The following is a 20,799-nucleotide window of genomic DNA, read 5'->3' on the forward strand; positions in this document are numbered from 1 at the left end:
TACCTCTTTCAATGGTATTATATTTAAAGAAGAATTCAAATCTTTGTTTGGATTGAGCACTGTGGGTGGGATTGCAGATATTATCCAGTGACTGTGGAATGATTATTAGTGGCTTATGGGGCAATCTGGTCCTATACAGCATCCTCTAAATTAAATAAGGCAGTCACCCAGCTGTCACATGAGTGAAGCTACTTTGTTGCAAGTTCTCACAAGTAGAGAGGTATTGGACTAGAGCACTGAAAAATAAAAAACTCACCTCTACTTTTAATCATACCCCTAGTATCTTCAGATTCTCACTTTTAATTTGTGCGTGCCTCAGTATCCTCACCTGTGGATATGTTGACATTATGCCATGTTTTCTTTACTTCCTAGATTCAGTGACTCAAATCAGCTTTTTGAAATGCTTCAAATAGTTGCTCTCTGAGGACCAATCTCCATGTGCACAGGTTGAATGATTTCTGTTGGGACTATATCACAGTAAAACCAACTGTATTTGTGTCTTGGTTTCAATTGCAGGAGACTGTCAATAAGAGGTTCAGAGTCCCATGAGCTTAGCGAAGGAGGAGACGAAAAGAAAAAGCGAGATTCTCGGAGAAGTGGCTTTCTCAACTTAATCAAATCCCGATCCAAATCTGAGCGGCCGCCGACTGTCCTGATGACAGACGAACCCTCGTCACCAAAAGGGGCAGTCAGAAATCCAGCCATGGACACAGTAAGAAAAGATACAAAGCCAGCCGAGCACAATGGCAGTACTGAACGGATAGAGGAGATAAAAACGCCTGACTCTCTGGAAGAGAGTCAAGTGGAAGAAATGGGGAAATTGGACCGGAGTGACAGCAAGAGCAGCCCCCAGGGAGGGCGAAGGTACGGGGTCCAAGTGATGGGCAGTGGTCTGCTCGCAGAGATGAAAGCCAAGCAGGAGAAGAGAGCTGCTTATGCACAGAAGGTAAGCGTGGGTCTGTTTGGCATGGTTGTCTTTGTGTCTTTGCTTCCACTTGTTTTTTTATGGGTGGGGGTGGTAAAGAAAGGTGACCTAATAGTTAAATAAAAATCCAAATGCAAAAGACTTATAAAGAATTGGATTGCAGACCATGAGAGCATGGCTGTGTCTTCCACTTTGGCACTAGAGAACCACAGCATTTGAAGGTAGGTCATTGACTGAGTGTCTGAAGGCTTCTCCGACCTGCCCAAGTGCCTTCTGTGAATGTCATGGAAGCATGGGAGAACTGTGCCAAGGGGAACCATTGGAGAAAAGTCTGAACCAGTTGGATCCAGATTGAGTCCTAAGAGTAAATTGAGTTGGGCAAACTGGGAGAGGCAAATAAAGATTGAAACCTAGTTGTATAAAAGCAGAATCTATTTTTCAGTTAAAATTAATTCTCCTTTTTAAAACTAAAAATTCCTTGCTATACTCCAGATTTAAAGGGCTAAAGAACAAAAAGGAAAGGTAGAATTATAATTAATTGAATGCTAGCCCATTCATAAAAGTTGTTGATTACTATAAAGAAAAACTGCATAGTGTAATAAAAAAAATTGCTGAGTGTCCCCAAAATCAACTTAAAGTATTATTTATTCTTTGAACCTCTTTTTAAAATATAAGGCATCTTTCTTTTTTTCTTTCTTTCCTTTTCACTTCTATTTTCTCCAGCAGCTTGGAGGATTGCATCCTATTGCTCTAAGATTAATATACCCATGGCTAAACCAGGTTTGGTTTCTATGTGTTATCCTGAGCTCTTTTTCTTTTTCAAAACTGGTTCTCCAAAGAAAGGAAAATTCCACATCTACTTTATTTCAAGGAAATAGTAAAGTATTTTACTATTCCTTTTACTAGAAATAGTAAAGTATACACCGGATATGGTGGTTGTTTTGTTTTACTTCTAAATTAAATCACATATCCCATGTGATTTTACAACTGTTCACCCATCATTCTCCCACCAGCGCCATCCTTTATATAGCAATTTCCTAGCCACGGGGCACTCCTAACTTACTCACCAAGCATTAGAGAGCAGTCAGGGGCAGTTGTATAACTGGGTTCGGTTCCCTCAACAAGGGAAGCAAAATGCTGCCTTCACTGGCCAGAATTCTGGCTAATTTCTTCTGCCACATCATTGGTAACTCAGACACCCAAGGAAATGTTTACATTTTAATCTGTTTTATGGAATTTCTTTACAACAATGAATGTGCTGTTTTCACTGATGAGCTTTGTTTAATCACTGTTTCTGGTGATGAACTGTACCTTTTGGTGGGAAGATGAGAGGCCGTAGAGTGTTTTTCCATTTGCTTTGGAGTTGATATATAAACTGGCTCAAAGTGACAAAATCTTTATGATTTAATATTTGTACTTGTCGAGACTTACACTGATGAACTCCTAGCTCCATCTAGTGACTGTTTGAAACAACAATCATAAAAATCCTTAGTATTTAAAATTCAGACCAGGCAGGGGTATTCTATCAGATAATAAATAATAAAAGAATGTTTTTTGAAAAATCTGTAGAATATTTTTCCCTAAAATGCCATGATTGTATTCTTTTAAGTTAGTACCAGAAGCAGCATATCGACATGCAATTGATTTTTTTTTAAATTGTGTCTTTACTTCTTGAATAATTCTCTTTACATTATTCTCTCTTAATACATGTATTTAAAGATATGAAACTGTGAAATAAAGACATGGCTTTTATCATTTATTAGCAAAGGAGTGTAACAAGTTATTAGGTGCTTCGAGGATATATGTTTTCTTCTGAATACCATCTCGCCAGCTCCCCCACTGCAGGCAAGCAAGACACTGGGATACAGTATTTAAAGAGATACTCTCAGGTGCCAACCTTTCTCTTGTATGAGCCTGAAAGCATGTCTCTCCTTAAATGTTGTGCCCTGGGCATCTCACTTAGCTCACCCTATGTCAGGCCCTGTTTAAATGTTCCATGTTGGGCCTTTTGCCTGGGTGTTAGGCACCCACGCCCTGCCTTCCAAAAGGCTGTAAAACTGTGGGACCAGGCTCAGTGGTCCTAACGACTGGTGAGGTTCAGCCTCTAGACACTCTGGCTCACGGGCTTAAACATGCCCTGCTGTCCTGGCTAGGACTTTGTGGCAGGCCACAGTTGTGCAGACATTGTCCCTGGCGCAGAGGCTCCGCAAACAGCCCCTTGCACTGGGCTTCTTTTCCTTGGCATCACTTTTCCACTGTGATGGCAAATAATGTCCCCTCTGTGGTCACAGCACCTGTGTACACATTTCCTCTTAGAGACCTGCTCAGCTCCCTCCACCAGGGAGAGTGGAAGTTCTGCAGTCTTGCTGGGTGGCCCCTCAACATTCCTGACCTGTGCCTCCTCCCTTCTGAGTGTGCTGGGTGCCTCCTCCCTTCTGAGTGTGCCGTCACTCCGGGGAGTATATGGTCACCACAGATCCTTAAATGAGTCTCAGCCCAACTGCATTTCAAGTAGTCCCTCCCATATCATCAAAAACAAGGGGAAGCTAGGTGTTGGCAGCAGATACTTACTTTTTAAAGGCTTGTCAGAAGCACAAGATGAGCAGGAATATACAGTCCGAAGGCTCAGCTGTCTTCAGAGCACCATCATGCCTTCTGGTCTACCTGCCCACCTCATTTTTTATTTTTAGATAGTACTTGCCTTCTAAAAAATAGAGCCGTGTCTCAATGGCAAGAAAGACCCTGCCTGTTTCAAGCCCCCCCTCTCACCTGGCTTTTAAAATTTGAGTTTCAAAACCTAAACCTAGAGAAGGTCCTGTGAATCTGTAGAGTCTAAGTGTCCCCACTGGTGGATCTGGGGCGGCATGGAGCATCAGGGGCCATGGACCCTCACAGGTGTTCAGCAAGGAAAAGAAATGTCACCAAGGCATCCAGCTTCTCTAGATCCCGTGCACACGTCTGACCTTAGGCAGCCTTCTGCAGAACTGGCCGCACTTCAGACTTGAGAGTCCCACCTGCAAACACAGAACAGGATGTGTTTCTCCCAGCTTTTTCCCAGCAGGTGAGCTTCAGGGAGACAGCCAGGTCAGACACAGTCATGTAATAGCTGTAGAGGCAAGGAGGTGTTATCTGTTTTCTGTTATCTATTTATTTCTGCTTTGTTTTTTTCCTTACACATTAAGTAAATATCTGCCTTTTTTGGGGTTGGTGCTTGCATTTTCTAGAAGCTTGGGAATGATGCTGTCTCCCAGGAATCTTCTAGCCTGTCCTTGAGCAGCACAGAACGGTTGGATGGAAGTGGGGCAGGTAAGTCAGACCATTGGCTGTCACCCCAGTGGGTGAGGAATGCTCAGGAAAAGCATTTACTTTCTGGTTCATATGATGGAAAGGAGGGAATTGAAGGTGGGAGTCAGCAATTCTTGTTCCAGCCATCACCAAAAAAAAAAAAAAAAAAAACCTCACCTGGGTCCACCTGGCCAGGGCACCTTAACTAATTTCCCAAGTGGAAGAAATTCTAATTATTCTTTCATACAGAGGAACTCCCAAATTTTTGCATTTTTAGGCTAAAAATAAAATATGGGGCTGTGGCTGATGTTTTAAAAAATAAACCATGTATAGTAAAGAGAAACAAAAAATAAGCCATATATAGTACATGGAAGGTAGCTCTTTTGTTCAAAATGAAGGAATATTCTTCCCTCTTAGCTTGCATATCAGAGAGCATGTCCTTTGTGCTCTGGCTTCAGGTGTAATAAAAGAATAAGATACTTGAGATGGAAAGTGTTTGGAGAATGACTTGTAAATTTTTAGGAGCCTCGTTTTGCTCTTCAAAGTTTTCATGCCTAGCTTTAGTGCATTCATACAGTAAGAATTGGACCAGCTTATTTTTTGCCAGTTGTCTGGTGAAATTAAGGCAGTGTTAAGGAAGGAGGGAGGGGAGGGGGTGACATTTCTGGAGCCATTTGGCAAGGCCTTCTTGCTTGGGACCTGCAGCCAGAGCCCTATCTGATGATTATTGTCCAGAATTGAGGTGTTAATGGTGGGTTATTCCCATAACTCATTCCAGATATGAGAAAGATCTTCAAATGTATTAAGCACTCCTGTTCTCTTTTTACATTATTATGAAGCTGGTCAGTTAAATGTGAGCCTTGTCATGTGTGCGAGGTCAAGGGTGATCAAAATAGCACCACCAAGTTCATGACTTTTCTACAGAGAATTTGTCTACCACCAGCATGTTTTAATTCTCTTCTAAAATACCTTTGTTAAGGAACGATAGTAAATAATTAGAGAAGCTTATATCAGACTTCTCCTAATTTCAAATTATTGGTCTCTCTGACTTTTGATTTTTAAAGTTGAGTATGCTTTTTGTATTCATTTTCATTTTAGTGCCTAAACTGCACCCAGGTCTTCCAGAGAACCGCTTTGGTTTGGCAACACCAGAAAGGAATGCCAAAGCAGAACCCAAAGTGGAAATGGGCCCCAGGTCTCGGAGCTCTTCTAGCACACCTACTAGTCCGAAGCCCCTCCTTCAGTCCCCCAAACCCAGCCTGGCAGCGCGGCCTATCATCCCACAGAAACCAAGAACCGCCTCACGGCCTGGTAAGGGTTTCACAGATCAGGGGGTTACATGGTGACCAGGTGGCTTCCCAGAGCTAGCTGGATCAAGAATCCACAGATTGTTTCAAGGGCTAGAGGTGGGGGTGGGGTGGGGGGGGTGCAGATTCTGCAGGAGGGGACATGCCGAAGCTGCCAGATGCTGTGAAAGTGATAAGGGCTGAGGGCTTTCTTTATTTAACATGGAATTGAGTTGTTATGGTCGGTTACACCCTTAACTCATGCCAGATATGAGAAAAGATCTACAAGTGCGTGAAGAATTCCTGCTCTCTTTGCACATTATTATGGAGCTGGTCGATTAAATGTGAGCCTTGGGAATTCTGCAAAACTAGAGAATTCTAGATCTGTCCTTGCAGTCAGGGCTAAAGATATCAGGAAAACAAGAAAATCAGGCTCGTGTTGTGTGTTCAGCTACAGTGCTTGATAATGGTTATCTGAAATGTGTCTTCAGGGTGTGCAGACCCTTAAAATGGCTGCAATATTTAAGGATCAGGGTCACAAATGGGGAAAACATGTTTGCTTTTGCCTCATATTCTGTGAAACGTGAAGGGTTTAGAATAGGGCTTGAACAACAACTGTGGGCCTATTTTTGTACATAAGGTTATCCTGGGGCAGGGCTATGCCCATTTGTGTGCTTTACTCTCTGGCTGCTGTAGCTCTTTGAAGGCTGAATTGAGTGGTTGTGGCAGAGACCCCTGTGTCCTGCAAAGGCTAAAATACTATTGTCCTTTAATGAACACACTGTCTGACTCTTGGTTTAGAAACTCTAATAATAGGAAAAACTTTAAAAAATATCAGAGATGGGTTAGATTTATTTTCTTTCACCACCAACCCTACCTCCCTCCCAAGTTTTTTTTTTTTTAATTTCTAATAAGAAGTTTTCAAATATATCCAAAAGTAGAACAGATACTGTCATGCACCCTCAGATAAACTCTTCGCCTCTATGCTTTATTCCCTCATGAAAACTAAACAGGGATAGAAATATATAGCCAGGTTAGGCTCATCATCATAATGTCTCAGTTTCCCGGGGCTGCTATGACAAATACCACAGAACTGGTTTGTTTAAACAACAGGAATTTATCGTCTCATGGTTTTGGAGGCTGAAAGCCCAAAATAAAGGTCTTCTCCAGCTATGCTTTCTCCAAAGTCTGGAGAGTTCTAGTGGTGGCTTTCTGGCCGTTAGACTCTGCCTCTGTCACGTGGCGGTCTCCTCCATTCTCCTCTTTTGGCCTCTACTAATATTGTGTTCAGTTTCCTCTGCTTACAAAGTCCCCAGACATTGGATTAAGGCCCACCCTGATTCACTTTACCCATAACATCTTCAAAGATCCTTTTTACAGATGAGCTCATACCCACAGGGCTGGGGTTAGGGCTTGGACATGTCTTTGTGGGAGACTAAATTCAGTCTACGGCATAACAATATTAGCTGATCATAACTGAATTCGCTTACTGTGGCCAGGCACTATTCTAAGTGCTTTATGTGGATGAACGCCTCAAATCGTCATCACATCTCCATTTCAGAGACAAGGATGTGAGGCACAAAGATAGTAGATTTACCAAGTCAGGCAGCTGGTGCATGGTGGCCAGACAACATGACACCGCAGCTCTAGTGGTATCCTCTCTGCTACCCTGTCTCTTCCTAAAGGGCATGCATGTTTGTAAGGTAGGATGGACAGTGCATTATATTGATGCACCAATATGCAGAAGATTAGAGTGGAGATGCCCATACTTAGTCTACATCTAGGATCTTTCTCATATTCTCTCATACATTCCTTTCATTCCCCCAGCAGCCAGCCTGGTCGATGTTCCCTGGTTGTCACAGTCTATTGGACCCTCTAAGAAACCTGTGTCTAGATTCCACAGAGAATCACCTCAGGGAATTGAAGCAAATCGCTTAGGACTTGATCTAAATTCTTGGTGATTCTACTCAGTTTTTTTCACAAACCAAGCTAAAAGTTCTTCATGATGGTTCTGTTAGTCAAGGTTCTCGAGAGAAACCAAACCAACAGGAGAGATATATATGTATAGGTATACATGTGTGTACATGTACATACATACATATATACGTTATATACATATTTTGAGGTTTTCAGTAGGAATTGGCTCACATGACTATGGGGATGGGCAAGTCCAAATTCCCTAGGGCAGGCCACAAGCTGGGGACTCCATAGAAGGTTGTCGATGAGTTCCCCAGGAGAAGCTGGCAGGATGAAGTAGAGATGGGAATCCTCCTTTCTGATGGCTGCAATCAGCACTTGTCCATTTAAGGTAATCAAGTTACAGATTTTTTAAATCCGTGAAATATCCTCACACTAACAATCAGGCCAGTGCTTGCTTAACCATGACCACATAGCTAGGCCAACTCAATGCATAAACTTGACCACCACAATGAGAAATAAAAAATTTCTCGATGCAAACAGAATAGCTTAAGAGAAGAAGTAAAGAGGGTGGAGGCAAAGACAACAATTTAAATTAAAATAACGAGAAGACTACTCAAAAGGAGACTCACTGCTTTCATTGTCAGCTAGGCATGTTTCTAATCTGATGTGAGGAAACAGCTCTTATAAAATGAATCTAATCTAGTTTTTAAAGTACTCCTGAACTGCAAATGCTGATTATAAGACTAGTTTGTAACTAGTAATCCTTTGTAACAGGATTTCCAAAATTCTGTTACAGGAAGTTTTGTTTTAGTTTATTTACTGCATGGGTTCTTTTATTTCTTGGTAGTTAGCATATAGAGAATGATTTTAAAAACTTTTTATAGAGCTTGAGAGTTCGTATCATCTCATTTCCTCACCAGAGTTCTCAGAGATAGGGAAAGCATTAGAGCTGTTGTCTTCACTTTGTGTCTTATTGCATCCTTGCCTATATAATGAAGCAAGGTGGGAACTTGAAGTGGAAGTATCAGGCTGAAGAGAACCTGGCTCTAGAAAGTGTTCAACACAAAACACACACTCACACAGAGTGGAGAATTACCTTGCTGGTAAGAGCAGAAATGGTGAATATTTTTCTTTACAGGAACACAGTTTAGTTAATCCTTTCAGTTAGAGTGAAAGAGCACTGGCTTTAGAATTTTTTTTTTTAAGCCTAGTGTCCTAGCACTAGCTTCTTTTCAGCATCTTTTCAGCTTAGTAGGGCATTTAATCATTTCATTTGTACAGTGATTGCCAAAGTCTTTTCTGGTTCTAACAGTGATTGCAGGTTGATGTTAGTGATCACAGTGTGTGTATGTGTGTATGAATAAATGCACGTATGTACATATCAGCACATGTATATGTTGGTGTATTGGGGCCACTTGACTGGATTTGACAGCATGTAAAGGCAGTGGTTTTAAATACTATATATATTTTAAAAACAACAGCTTTTTTGTTTGAGGCAGAAGGAACATTTGGCTCACTTACAGATATAATTTGCAAATAGCTCATTGAAATTCTGTCTGTAGGATAGACTCACATCTGTGCCATTTTAACCTAATCGAAGTATTAATTATTTTTCTCTCTATTGTTTGTATATGTTACTCCACTAGGCAGAAACATGAAACAAATTTGTGGCCAGAAAAATTCCATGATAATTTTCTTATACAGAATGTACTTAAATTAACCTGGCTTATGTTCTTAGAATCTAGTTTGTCAAACAGTTTGATTCACATGTTTGTGTCTCCATAGAGGACATCCCAGATTCTCCCTCTGGCCCTAGTTCTCCTAAAGTTACTCTTCTTCCACCTGTCCTGAAAAAAGTTCCTTCAGACAAGGAGAGAGATGGCCAGAGCAGCCCCCAGCCCAGTCCCAGGACATTTTCCCAGGAAGGTAAGAAATTTCTTCATTGGCCTGGTTTTCCCCAAGGAGGATCATTTCAAAAGAAAGTAATTATTCCTGGACTTAACTGATAACTCAGAGATTGTTTAAGTCAGCATCCCTGGGATTAAATTTTTGGAGCCAGAGTAGTTTCTGAACTCAAATCAACATTATTGACAACATTGGATATTAATGAAGGACTATATGCAGAGATTGAAAAGTGTAACTGAGACATTCAGCCCAAAGGTGTAGCCCCAGCTGGCTCCTGGTGTTAGGAGCACCTTAAAGATTATTTGGTAACTCATTTGATGTTTGCTGTGAGTTTCTAGGTCCCATTATTTCCTCTGGTAAATCACCATTGCTTTGGATTGGGAGCAGCCTGCCCTACCTGAGAAACCATGTAGCTCATTGTGCTTGCTTGCTCATGCTCACTCAGAAGTACGTCCCTGTATGGACACTGTCAGGGTGGCATCACTCCGGTTTGCTCCTTCTCATTCACTGAAGTGGAAGCAGAGAAAAATGATCCTGTGACTTGAATGTCCTTTCCTAGCATCAGATCGAGTTGTCACCAGTGATGGCTGCGTGGCTTCAGCACCCAGCCATTTCTTTCACTTACCTGCTCCATCCTTTTCAACACAAAATTGACTCTTGTGTCGATTATACCTTATGCCTCTAAGCCCCTTCTATAAAGAAATTCTAGGACCACACAAGTCATCACCTCTGTCCAGATGGCTCTCATTGTGGTTTGGGGTTGCTTTATTTTACTGTAGATATGTCTGATATCTCAGACATCTTTCTGGCCCTGACGTCTTCCTACATTGGCCTATTTTTTTTCTTTTATTATTAATAGTAGTCTTGGATTGAACAAGTTTCTGAGTACTGTCTTTATGGCTTGAAAGTCTAATAAAAAAATAACACTGCCTGCTTTTTCATACCCATTCTGCAGATTAATTTGGTGGGGACAAGCTTCCTTTACCTATTGGCTATACTGGGGTTGTGTCCACAGCTGGAAAACCACTTCTGTCAAAGAGGGAAACGAAAGACAGTGTCTGGCACTGTTTAAGTTTGCCAATGGTGATGAAATGCAATATATCAGAAATGGGTTGGCTTTTACAATGGTAATTTATTAACTTGCAAGGTTACAGCCCTTAAACCATGAAAATGTCCACCTCAAGGCATCAACAGGCGATGGTTTCTCCCCGAAGACTGGCTACCAGGTGATCCTCAGCTCCTCTGTCAGTTAATTGGGCACATGATGACATCTGCTGGTCTCTCTCTTCTCTCCCTGGTTTTGTTGCTTCCAGCTTTTGGCTTCAGTGTTTTCCACTCTCAGTTTCTTTGGGGCTTTTTTCTGTGCTTTATCCTTTTATAAAAAACTTCAGTAAGAGGATTAAGACCCACCTTGAATTAGGTGGGTCACATCTCAAGTGAAATAACCTCATCAAAAGGTTCTTCCTGGGCGGGCCGCGGTGGCTCAGCGGGCAAGAGTGCTTGCCTGCCATGCCGGAGGACCTCGGTTCGATTCCCGGCCCCAGCCCATGTAAAAAACAAACAAACAAACAAAATATAATAAAACAAGAAAATGTTTAAAGATGTTTCCCTTCCTTCCTTTCATCCTTCCTTCCTTCTCTCTGTCTTTCCTTCCCTTCCTCCAAAAAAAAAAAAAAAAAAGGTTCTTCCTACAATAGGTGTACATCCACAGGAATGGATTAAAAAAACCATGATCTTTGGTGGTTGTACTTATAGCTTCAAACTATCACAGGCACTATAAGCATTTCTCATGGAGCAGATGAATAGAGGGTTCAGTATTATAGCCACTGACTTTGGAAATCTCGATATAGAAAGAAGACTCCAGATTAGAGTGACCAGAGCCAAGAAGTGTCCCTGACAGCCCTGCTCTCATCATGCAGCCTTTCCCCATTCCTACCCTCCATTTCCCTCCTTTGCATCTTTACTTGCAAGGAGACTTTGAAAATGGCTTGAAAGAATCCTTGTAGAAAAAAATGAAAGGCAGGAAAGGGATGATCGTGGTAAGTAGGAATGTCCATTTTAGACATTGAAATACTGAAGGTTATATAAAACTCATTAACATTTTTGGAAAATGTTGTTTTCTAAATGCCAACAACATTTGATGATCAAAAGAAAGCCTAGAGGGTGCACAGATGGTTCAGTGGTAGAATGCTCACCTTACACGTGGGAGACCCGGGTTTGATTCCTGAACCATGCTTCCCCCGCCCCCCCAAAAAAAAGAAAGCCTAGAGTAACCCACAGGCCTTACAAGTAAGAATGTATATCATAGACCTGCTGTGGGTTAACAAAGTGAGCAAAATAGAGGACTACCACTAGCATGCCCCTAGCTGCTGTGGAAAAGTCCTGCATTTTTTCCCCAACAATATAAGAAATAGAATAAGTTGCTGCACAAATATTTCAGAGCTTCAGGGATAGATTTTTATTCCCTTTCTGCTTCCCCTAACAGCAAATAATTAGGAGTGGTTCATGCCCATCTTTCCAGTTGGATGGTAGAGAAAGTAGACCTATGGAGACCATCAGTTTCCCATCTTGAGTCCAAGGGTCAAAAAGCTAATCACAGAGATCATACTGGTGATACTGCTTTGAATTGAAGTTGGACTGAAAATATGCATGAGATTTAAGAACAGCTTGTAAATGTTCAAGGTGGTAAGAGTTTGACTTCAGTTCACTTATCAGCTTCTCTGCTAAGGTGGCTCACTTGTGAGCCCTGTCTGTTTCTTTAGAAAATGTTCCTGATGTACTCTTTCCTATTTTCTCATACATTATTCATGCTGGTTACTCCATTTCCTTATTCTGTGCCTCCCATTGGACTAGCGTGCCCAACTAATTTCTGAAACAGGTAAATCACTGATTCATCTGAAATATTCCATAGTGAATGTGATTTTCATTAATTCATCGTGGAATCAAACTGGTAACACTGGGGCTTTTTTTGTTAGTATCTTTTGGGGGCAGACTCAAAGCTCACCTCATTTTGCACGACATTTCCATAGTGTTGGCTGTTGAATTCTGTAGATAAGGGCGCATGTGCCCAGGACTAACACTGTAGGTTCCTTGAATTCTAAATGGGGTGGGTAAAATGATATTTAACTTTAATATTTTTTAATATTAATGTTGACACATTGATGTATTTACTAATATAAAGGGTAAAATGAATCCCTTTTCCTCAGAAGTGCAAAAAGGAGATTATTACAAAAGAGATTCAGATCATGACAATGACAAGCCTTCCAGTAGAGGGAAAAGATCTTCAAAACTGTACTCCACCATTGCAGAAGAGGAAGTGAATGCAATTGGGCACAGGAAGTCACAGCCAACAAATGGTTAGAGCCTTCGATTATCATCCCTCACTGACCCAAAGCTTATGAACTGGCACTAACAAAAATGAATTTTATTTGAGTAACTTCTATCCTGGGACTGGGTAGGGATTAGTCATAAAACATATATATTTTTTCCATATGGCAACAGGATGGTCCTTCCATTTGGAACAAACCATATTGACATGAAAATTTAAAAATATAAAATTAGAAATTCTATGAGAAGGATCAAGTTACTTTGGAGTAAGGGTGACTCATTTCAAATTTTTGTGATTGTATAGGTTTATTTTTATATTGGGAGGTCATGCCTCTTAATCCTTTCCTTTATAGTTTTACTCTTCTGTTAGATTTCAGCTGAGATTAGATCTGAAATTATTAGAATAATACAGTTTATACCCTTAGAGAATATTGGTCTGACACCAGGCACTCTTTTTAGAAAGAATCAATAAAAAGTCAGTAACTAAAAACATACCTTGTGTCATGCACATTATCTTTCAGCGGACATTTTATGAGCTTAATAAGAAAACATAGTTATTAACTTCTCAACTTTTCGGAATAATTTATTCTAATATATATTAGTTACTCTATTACTTCTGTTTTCCAGTTTGCCCTATAATAAATTCTGTAATGTTCCGTCAACTAAGACCAGGCCTGGGAGACAGAAAGAAACAGAGTTCAAATCACCTTTAACCTCCAATGGGAAATTTTAGAATAAGCATTGCTAGCTCAGAAGGGAATTGCCTTTTCTGCTACTAAGAATACCAGATATTTTGATATGTGAGATTTCCTTCAAGGACCTTTGCCCTTGGAATGAAACCTTTCTTTTTATGTAAATCTTCAGTTTATTAGGGATTAACGTGTGTGTGTGTGTGTTTAGGTTCCCAGGGATTATGTGCATGACCCAGCATTTGAGCTATAACTTCACATCCTTCACTAGCTCCTATAACAGCATCTCAGAATAGAAGTTAATGGGAGCGACCTTGTTATAGAAATAATGTTCCTATTGCAAAAAAAAAAAAAAAAAACTGTTCTCAAACTTTAGCACTTTATTATTGATAACAAGCCTTTGGTGACCTATGTCACAGCTTAATAGCCCAGTGAGTTATGATGCCTCAAGGAACTGCTGGTAGCAGGGGCTACCTTTCAGAACTTCCCTTGATGTGGATTTAAAAATAAATAAATAAATAACAGCAACAAAAAGCCCCTGCCATCTACCTAAGAGTCACAAAGTTGAGAGCCAGCCTTCTAGGCTGATGCCTTTGGATGAACCGTGTGCCCTGAGTTGCCTAGTGTCTTGGCAGCCATTAGCTAGATTTAAGGATGTGACCCACAGTGCCAAGCAAAGTCTGTAGCCACAGAGGAATAGAACATTCTGTTTGGGTTAGGGAGCACCTGCCCTAGAGAAAACAGTCTGAATTGGTCCTTTACTTTTGAAGAATTTCCTTTACACTAGACTTTTTATAGATGCATAGTTACGGCAGCTCTTCTCTCTAAATGAGATTTTCTCTGATACTCCCAAGAATATTTATCTTTGTCAAAAAAGGTTACACAAATGGTCATCTAAGATACTTTCTGAAGCAGTGGAGTTATTTTTGAGTTAGTAAATCAGAAGCTCTATCTCTGTATTACCTCTTTCAAAAGGTGCTCCAAGTTATACAGATATTTCTAGAGTTTGGGAATTTACATTTGAACTACTCTTGAGTTAGATCATTTATTATTAACCAAGTACCCTTAATACAATGTTCCTTCATTCAGAGGCTACTAAAAGACTTCATATAACCTATAGGCTCAGAGCCCACCCCACCCTCCAAATACCACAGTGATCCTTCTGTAAGACATTGGGCTAAAGTCAATAAAGGATAAGCACAGAGATGAACCAAGTCAGAGAAAGGCAAGGAGAAGAAGTTCTCTCTATCCCATATATTTCCATGACTTCATGACCTTTTTGGCTTAAAATTCTCTTTATGATGGGCTGCATCAAATTTTAATGGAATTAAATCGTACCATTTTGTATTTGCTATCCCACCTTGATCTATTGAAATACCAACAGACACCAAAAAGTAACTTTTACAGGAGCATCAATTAAATTAATTTTACATATAATAATTTTAATTTTGTTTTGTTAGTGCCGATTCCTAGCACTTGACTGTCTCCACCTTTGAGAATTGCATAGCAGTTTGCTTTCTAAATAGTTTCTGGTTAACAGAGTAATTCTATTAAACTATGGTGTATATTTACCTTTAAGTCTTTCAATAGTAGCTCTGTTTGCACAAGCAGCTTTCTTATTTTCCTAAATCATGTATTCATGAAACAAGCATAGACTGTTGTTGTCAAAGCATGCTGCATATTTTTATCCTGATAATTATGTTTTAATTGTGTGACTGTTTTAATATTGACAGGTAAAATGCTTGCTTTCTTTTATTGAAAATATTTGTAACTGCATCTTTTGAATTTCATATCATTTCCTCTCTACATTTAATTAGAAGCCATGATATTTTCATTGGATATATCCTATTTTCTTAAAGAAAAGAGTTTGGTTTTGGCTTTGTGTGCATTGTACTGTTAGTACAGACTGTCTAATTCTGAGATTCCTTTTATATGTCACTTGCTTTTTCTATAATCCATCCTGTAGCTAACAAATAGTTGGTTGGGGCTTATAGTCTATAAGCCAGTGCTTTGTTTTACTTTTTTCTACCAGATGAGAGTTCCACTTCCTCTATCCAAGTTCTTCAAGAGAAATTTAATAGTTGGCACTGACTCTTGCCAAAAAGTGGAGAAAAAAATTTAAAATATCCATGTCAACTACTGAATATATGAATATAATTTTAAGGTCATCATTATGTTTCCTCCTGGGAAATATGGATGTCTGTGGAACTTAAAATGGAGAAAAACTCAAATTTTCATGTGAATCTCTAATTCTGAGCTGATATGCACTTTTTAGAAGCTTTAAAATAGTCTCTATGTGTGTCAGTATGTGTGTATGCAAAGTCAAATCATCTTCAAGAACTACAGATTTCATATTTGAGCCTTTCTGCACCAATTATTATGAATATGGAGGGAATATTTGCTTTGAACAAATTACCTGTTCACTTCCTTATCTTTTATAGATGAATTTTAATATACATGCAGTGGTAATGAATCCATGTATAGAGTCACTCCAGCACTTTGTATAAGTTGAAGAAGTATAGCAAAATAATCTGATTTTTCTTGTCAAGTATTAAATCAGGCTGCCTCAGAAGAGGTCCATGTGAATTAGTAGAAAAAATCTGAATTTTATAAATATTTTTAAGTCCTGGAGTCTTAACTTTCAAGCAATCATAATTCTATTTACACCATCCCTTAATGGACACCTGACCAAACCTACTTCAATATAATTGTAATTAGCAGCCTAATTATATGCAATCAAATAGATGCTGCCTGAAAGACTGGAAAACAAATGTGACACAGACTATTCCCCCTCCAAGGTTGTTTATGCTAGTGATATAAGCTAATAAGAAGGCAGGGGGCTGGGAGATTGAGGTGCTTTGGTTTCTAGATTCAAACGCATTAATAATTAGTTCCTTGGTTTCATTGTGCATCTCTGTGAATGTGGCCTACCCATCATGCCAAGATGTCAGCCTGCTGCAAGTCTCATGATCATGTTCACATTCACAACAGGTAGGGTCTAATCAATGAAAGGGAACATCCTTAGAATGAATTTTTAAATAGTGTCGCTGTGCATAGCAAAATGTTTGCCAGCCCTCTTGAAAGAACATGTCCTCATTACTTTAGTTAACTATATCGGAGAAATTGCAACTTTGCTTTTATAATTGGTACTGCATAAATGACCCCAATCCAGAAACCAGCCTGTTAATTTAAGGTTCACTTTAGCCTTCCCGTTCCCCATCCTCAACCCTGGAGAATGCAGAAGCACAGGGTAAGTGACTAAAGAGAATCAGCACTTTGGTGGAGAGTGAAGGATTGTCCCCTTTTTTTGCAGGAAGATTTCCCATGTTGGGTTTCTCTGCATTTCATGCAGACCTGCAATTAATGACCATGGCCCTTGGGTTTATCCCAGTTTTTATCTGTCATATACATTTTTGGGTCTATGGATTTCTCCATTTTTAGAAGGTACTCTGAGAACATATAACATGATATGGGATTTTCAGGAAGCTAAAATACTGCGCGGGATTAAAAATTTTGTTATTTTCTTACCTTAAAAAGTAGAGCAATGGCTCATTGGCAGAATTCTTTCCTGCCAAGCTGGAGATCTGGGATCAATTCCTGGTGCCTACCCATGGGGGCAAAAAAAATAGAGCAAATATATCTCCCCTGAGAAACAAACGAGCAATGTATCACCCTATTCATTTCTTCCCTTGAGTGTTTAGTGTTGGAAATTTATTTTGAGTAGCTTCATATAGAGGAACAGCTTATTTTGGTTTTACAGTGGAATGACAAACATTTCTAGCAGATACATTAGTAATGTTATATCTTTAGGTTAAATTTATTGCAAGGTGTCTTCAAGATGACATTATGTTAAACATTTTCATCTTCACCCTGTTCTTAGCATAAGCAAAAGTTGAGAACTTAAAGAGCTCTTTGTGCATTGCTATCAAATTGATTTTGTGATAAAGGGCAAAATATTCATAGAAACTTATCTACCTCTTTCCCAATGCTTGGATTATTAATAGCTTCTAAGAGACCAATCAAATAATACATTTATTTTTTCCACTCAAAACAAGCTAAAAAGTAAAGATCGATTATGCATATTTTGTTGCTTTCCCCCTGCCCTCCCCCCAACAAGAATTTGCTCAAAGCTGTTAAGGTAAGAAGAATCCATAATTTAAAAAAAGTAACCTTACCATGAGGAAAATTTAATGTCATTAACCAAAAAATTTGTATGTTTATTGTCAAGAGGTCAGTATCTGGTCCTGACAATCATAATAGCAAGGATGTGCTTTATTATGTTTGCATTTTAACTATTAAGTTTAATGAGCTTTCACTTCCTGAAAAGCTCCTTAGTGGGTTAAAATAGCCAGCTCCTGGCAAGAGGTTTTTTAGCTTAATTTTAAAATCAAAGTGATTGGAAGCATGAAATGATTCCTGTAGCTTTTCCAGGACTGACATTGTGTTTCTGGTTGGGACATTTCCATTTCGGAGTGATGAGTGGTTGAACTTCTTTCAAACCACACAAAGTGTATGCATTTGATATTTTTAGCTTAAGTGGTGTTTAAACGACAGAGATGGTGAGTAATATTTAAAAGCCCTTAATAGTTCTGCTGGGGTGTGGCGTTTGAACCTTTTCCCAAGGCTGACTAACAGTAAAGCTTTGTTCTCACTGGAAAGAACATAAGCTTCAGAGAGAAGGTTAAGTTTCAAATGCTGGTTCTAGGTCTTACAAACTGGTCTTATAGGGAAGTGGCAAGGGGTAGCAATAATAATAGAGAGAGTGCCTGACATGTAGCAGAGGCTTGGCTACAGTAATTATTCTCTCATCATTATTGTGTAAAGCCTCAGTGCATCCTTCATATTTATATGTAATTAGGACAGGCAAAAAATAATGGAAATTCCTTTATCTGAAGGTTGGTTCCAGAAGGGCTCAGTGTACCACATGCAATATTTAATTCCTTTCTATGAGACCTTAAAATATATTTGTCTCCTAGAGAGTGAAACTGAGGTTATATGAGACATAGAAAGGACTGATAAAGATTCCTGGGGCCTTTTCTGGGTTCTCAGATCAAAACTGGGATGACTAACTCAATATGATCTGCAGAAGGCATCAAATGGAACATCTGTCCAGCCAGCACCTGGCTCTGTTTATCCTGCTCTCTTTGTCAAGTGAGGGAGCAGCTATGATTGAGGAGCTCATCTGGTGCAGGACAGCTTCAGAGCTCTCCTCCTTCCTGGCATCTCCCTCTGCTCCCCCACTGACCTCGCTCTCTGGGGCCCTTGCCCTCAGATTCTCAATTGTACCTGTGAGAAATTTGCCCTCTCATGGAAAGACCATAGTTTTTGTTTTGTCTTGTTTCTGTTGGTATCTGTTTTTGTTGGTTTGTTTCCCATTTCTGTCTTGAGTCTCTAAACATAATTGGTAAGTTTCTGAGAATGTTCATCCTGAACCCCCCAACTTTTCAGAGCCCCTGCGTCTCACCTCATTTTTGGCCAAGCCTCTGGTATGATCTCATTAACCAATGCATGACCTCCTACCCTTTCTGTTTCAGTTTCAAGGAGAAGCTGGGGCCCCCAGCCTCATGAGTATCAAGAACAAAAGCAGCGATCCTCCAGCAAAGATGGCCGTCAAGGCAGCAAGTCCAGCGACTCTGGGGAAGAAACAGAAAAAGAGTTTATTTTTGTGTAAAGGTGACCCATGCAGAAGTCTTGTGCAGGATGCTTTTGTCAGCCATCAGAGAGGATCTGGGGGCAACACCTCTCCCTAGGTGCTGTTCTCTTGGTGCTTGCTTGCTTTTCTTTCCCTCTCTTCCTCCTTTCCTTTTTTTTTTTTTTTTTTTCAAGTTTAGAAACATCCATTTCTTAGGTAATCAAAGCACATTTGTTTGGTCTTTACCCCAACCCTTGGCATTTGATTTCTAAACATTCTTCCTATGCCTTCAACTTAAGCCAGCAGTTATTCCATGGGCCCTACTTGAATTTCTCTGAGGCAGCTACAGATTGCCCTGCAAGAGGAGTTTTTGGAGGGAAACAAACTAATTGGACACACACACAAGTGATACCACCCAGCAGACTTTGTGGGGTGCTGCTGAATGTATCTGTGTCAAATTTGCATACGATCTGATATAGCAATTTATTCTTGATGTATGCAATTGCACATTGTAATTATATTAACAGAGCACACTAATAAATAATTTGTATAAATTATATATATTAGATCTTGGGTTATGGTTTATTACATTCTCCCATGGGGAACATCTTCCTTCCTGATGTGGAATTGTACATTTAAAGCTTGGTCGGTGACCTTTGCATTCCATCAACGAGCACAGCCAAGAACAGAGTGAAAGAGGCCCATGGCTGGTTCTATCATGTGCCCAGAGTAATGTATATAGTTGAGCTGGAGTGAGGCTTTATGGATACTAGTGGTTTTGGAAGGCCTTGAATTTAGCTTTTAATGTGTGATTTTTGAAAGAATAACACTCTTTTTAAGACATTTCACAAATATTCACTTACATTACAGGCTGAAGGGATTTTATTCATATGTATATTTATACCAATAAAATGATTTTACAAACGGAATTTTTACCTTCTGCAGCAACTTTTTTAATTAGGATGGTGGCAGTGAACTTTGTTTTTGGGGTCCCCAAACCAGAATAATCACAGTTTCCAGATAATCAAATTGGAAGCTGTTACATTCTAAATAATTGTAACTTGCTGATTCCATTGCTTACACTCACCTATGGGCAAAAGAACTTACCAAAAGGGCATAGAAGTATGCGCTTGATCTAGCCCATTGCTACAAATTAAGGGCCATCCTAGGGATGCAAATGTGAGCAAAGGATGATTTGAAAAGTCGCCAGCAGTGGGATCAACTCTTGGAAAGAAGAATCTTGGAAGGTGGGGTCTCCCCACTCTTGTGCCTCTACTTCTCTGTCCAGCAGATAGAGGCTGAATGATTTGCTGCCCCTGCTTGATTCATGAGACTGGGCAAATACAAGATTGTTACTTCCAAATGAAGTTTCTGTTGTTATAAATGCTGATGGAAACAGACATCTCAGTGTCTGAGAGGACAAGAATGGGCTTGTGCCTTGATGAGCTAACAGTGTGTTGGGAGGCAAGCATGTAACCCAACTGAGCATGATACAGTGGGATAAAGCAACATTGATAAAAATGCATGGAAAAGGAGGTTCTTGTTGTCTGTGATGCTCAGGAAGCCTCAAAGGAGGTGACATTTGTGCTAGGCTTTGAAATATTACCTTTAAAAGTACAGGGACTGTGTGCTCACAGTTGTTTCCCCAAGAAAAATAATGATGTGACCCATATTAGACAATTGGGAATGGTGAGGAGATCTAGAAAGTGAATGCTTGGTCTAAGAGTAATAAAGTTCATGTTCACTTACAAATACCATGTGGTAAAAACCGCAGCTGTTACAGGTTACAATCTCTCTCTGGATTACAGCTAATCTTGGAGGGCAGTGAAT

The 20,799-nt window shown here is 39.8% G+C and overlaps 1 protein-coding gene across 4 annotated transcripts in view; it reads left to right on the forward strand.

Annotated features, from left to right (window-relative positions):
- The window catches only part of CARMIL1 (capping protein regulator and myosin 1 linker 1), a 338,321-nt gene extending 318,793 nt beyond the window's left edge, over positions 1-19,528 (forward strand). Inside the window, exons 33-38 of one of the 4 annotated variants that reach the window (XM_077143786.1) lie at positions 517-946; positions 4,150-4,231; positions 5,309-5,521; positions 9,202-9,342; positions 12,528-12,677; positions 18,872-19,528. In XM_077143786.1, the coding sequence (XP_076999901.1) occupies positions 517-946; positions 4,150-4,231; positions 5,309-5,521; positions 9,202-9,342; positions 12,528-12,677; positions 18,872-19,008 (1,153 nt within the window). In that variant the 3' untranslated portion in view covers positions 19,009-19,528. The remainder of the gene's footprint in view (positions 1-516; positions 947-4,149; positions 4,232-5,308; positions 5,522-9,201; positions 9,343-12,527; positions 12,678-18,871) is intronic. The other 3 variants (XM_077143787.1, XM_077143788.1, XM_077143789.1) reach the window with 3 other exon arrangements.
- The last annotated feature ends 1,271 nt before the right edge of the window (positions 19,529-20,799 follow it).

This window comes from Tamandua tetradactyla, chromosome 25 (assembly GCF_023851605.1).
Source record: "Tamandua tetradactyla isolate mTamTet1 chromosome 25, mTamTet1.pri, whole genome shotgun sequence".
In the NCBI taxonomy this organism is placed as follows: domain Eukaryota; kingdom Metazoa; phylum Chordata; class Mammalia; order Pilosa; family Myrmecophagidae; genus Tamandua; species Tamandua tetradactyla.